The sequence below is a fragment of the Nestor notabilis genome, unplaced genomic scaffold, assembly GCF_000696875.1.
Source record: "Nestor notabilis isolate BGI_N333 unplaced genomic scaffold, ASM69687v1 scaffold7310, whole genome shotgun sequence".
In the NCBI taxonomy this organism is placed as follows: domain Eukaryota; kingdom Metazoa; phylum Chordata; class Aves; order Psittaciformes; family Psittacidae; genus Nestor; species Nestor notabilis.
In genome coordinates this window covers 141,578-144,092 of record NW_009910634.1, presented here as the reverse complement: position 1 = coordinate 144,092, position 2,515 = coordinate 141,578, and the positions used below count along the sequence as shown (strand labels likewise).

At 35.8% G+C, this 2,515-nt stretch overlaps 1 protein-coding gene across 1 annotated transcript in view; it reads left to right on the top strand.

Moving 5' to 3' along the window:
• Window positions 1-2,515, top strand: part of DOCK4 (dedicator of cytokinesis 4) — a gene marked incomplete at its 5' end in the record, with an annotated part of 119,538 nt that overhangs the window by 3,341 nt on the left and 113,682 nt on the right. Inside the window, one exon of the mRNA XM_010011020.1 lies at window positions 952-1,040. Within this exon, the coding sequence (XP_010009322.1) occupies window positions 952-1,040 (89 nt within the window). The remainder of the gene's footprint in view (window positions 1-951; window positions 1,041-2,515) is intronic.

Sequence of the window (2,515 nt, the reverse complement as noted above, 5' to 3'; positions counted from 1 at the left end):
ATCATGGACATTATAGTAAGAACCGTTTTGTGGAGTGGTCTATTCTAAGCACATAAAACTGGGACACATATTGTCATGCACATGGGGGAAGTTCTGCGCCTCCCAGGGTTAGCACTCAAATCCTGAAGGCATGGAAGTCATTCAGGTAGCCTTTCTCCTCTCCTCTGTATGCCTCTGTGCTGAATTAGAGCTGCTGGAATCAGAGCTGCAGAAAAGCAATTTAGTGTGACAAAGGACATGTAGGCTGGCTCTTTAGGCTCCCAGGATGTTAAAGTTAAATAAGTGTTTGCTATTGGTTAACAAATTCTTAGATTTTTCTGCCTATGATATTCTATTTTTTTCCAATCTTGCCTGTTTGTTTTTAACTAACAAAAACAATGGAAGAAGAAATGTTGCTCAAGACTAGATTTGATGCTAAGATTAACTCTAGTCTAACCCATGAAAAATGATCATTAGAACATGGTCAGTTTTTCCTTATGGAAAAGCAGTTATTTTTTACATGTATACTGAAATGCCATTTGCTCTTTCACTGAGTACACATCCTGTTTTAAGTAACTTTGAAGTGTATAGCACAGATTTTTCTGTTTAGGACTGGCTCTGAGTCCTGTGTCTCCTTCTTAGTGTCACAGGATAGATTTCTGTGTGGTTTAGTGATGAAGGTTAGATCTATACAGATGATGAACTTGGTCATGGCTGAGTTCCTGTGTGTAATTGCTCATATCTTTCTCTTACCCTTTGCAACATGAAGCAGATATTTCTAGGGTGCCTTTGTCAAATGGTAAGAGCACTCTCACTCTTTCTATTGAGACAGGCAGTTTCACAAGTTTTATTAGCTCCTATTGTCTTATTAGTTTCATGAACCAAAGAGGATTTGTTTAGAGATAGGTGGTGAAGCTGGTTTGAAAAACTTTTGTTCCTATTTCAGAGTTAAGAAAGTTATCGTTTTTCTAGGTGCAACACAGAGAGTGACTGGTATCAGATCCATGAAAATATCATTAAAAAGCTGAATGCACGTTACAACTTGACAGGCTCCAATGCAGGTGAGTAAGTTGACATATTTCTGTTGGCATTCTTAGGGTTTTCTTAGTTTGCAGCTGAAGTGGCTCTATTTAAGAAGGACTTGTCTTATGAAATAAGTATTTTTTCACATAGAGAAAAATACTCAGATGAAAATATATGATGCTGCCATTCATGTGCACATTTAAGAAGAAAATAGTTGAATTTTTTTCAAGTAATTATGAATATAAACTTTTATTTTGTGCTGAGGAGCTACTGTTTGCTGTGGGGTTCTGTTCACATGTGGGGCTGATCATTTCTGCTTCACATTTTCATCAAGAATATAAAATTTGCCATTGATGTTGTATATTAAACTTCAGAATAAAATGAACCGGGAGCTACCAGTGCAATCTCCACATTCCTACTGGTAACTCTGCCGTCCAGCTGAGCAAGATGCAGAGTTGATATTTAACCAATAGTCCTCCACAGTCAGCTATATATTACTGTAACTGTCATCAAAATAAATTTGGGTGTGAGACTTAAGAAATGGGAGACAACTGACCTTTGTTATTGTGAGATGGGGGTTTGACCTATAGGAAATGTTGAATTTGCTTTTTTCTTTTCTTTTTTTTTTTTTTTTTTTTTTGTGGTACCGATTTGTTAACTTCTGAATGCTGTCATCCAGGGATGCAGTGAAACTTGAAATGAAATCTGAATTGGAAGCTTATGAGTCTGTTTACCTCGTGTTCAAATATTGTTTTGTCCCTGTGAAATGTTAACTAGTTGAAATATGACTGTAGAATAATCTCTCAGGAACTTATTTTCCCGGTTGTACCGTAATTGTAATCCCTTCCATGTAGGAGACTTCATGCTTTTTTAACTTGATTTCAAGCATAATGATTATTTTGAAAATGTATGTTCAACAGTCTTTAGGGGATAAGCAGGAAGCACATAAACGTTCATGTTATTTATCAAGATTGAAGTTATTTATTTAACCCTTTCTAATCCTGTTATTTTCTCATATAGAATCTAGCCGCATATATACATATATTTAAGCTTTAGAATATCATGCATCTTATTGGACAATAAATATAAAAATCATGTAGTGAAAATAAAAAAGCACATTTCTGAGTAAGTATAATGTTAGGCTTCTTAAATCTGTCAACCTTATTCATGAAGAGCAACTTATTCTTGGTTATTCTGACTGTCTATGCAATACCTGCTTACTCTGTGATACATTTGTCGCTTATCCTATTTCATTCTCATGAAATAAGAGGTCACCATTAAATACCCTATTATCCTAGGAGACATTAGATAAATTTGAATACTCTAACGATGTGAATATTCAACATGAAAGACATGTGGGACATGAATTTTTTTCCAGGTTACAAGGGACTGGTAACTAAAGCTAGCAAACTGAACATCAGTTACATTTTGAAAAGGGCTGTCTGGGGGAGGGAGGCAAAGCGAGAAGAGCAGCACAGAATTCCAATAGTGTATGTGAAGGTTAGAGAGGGAA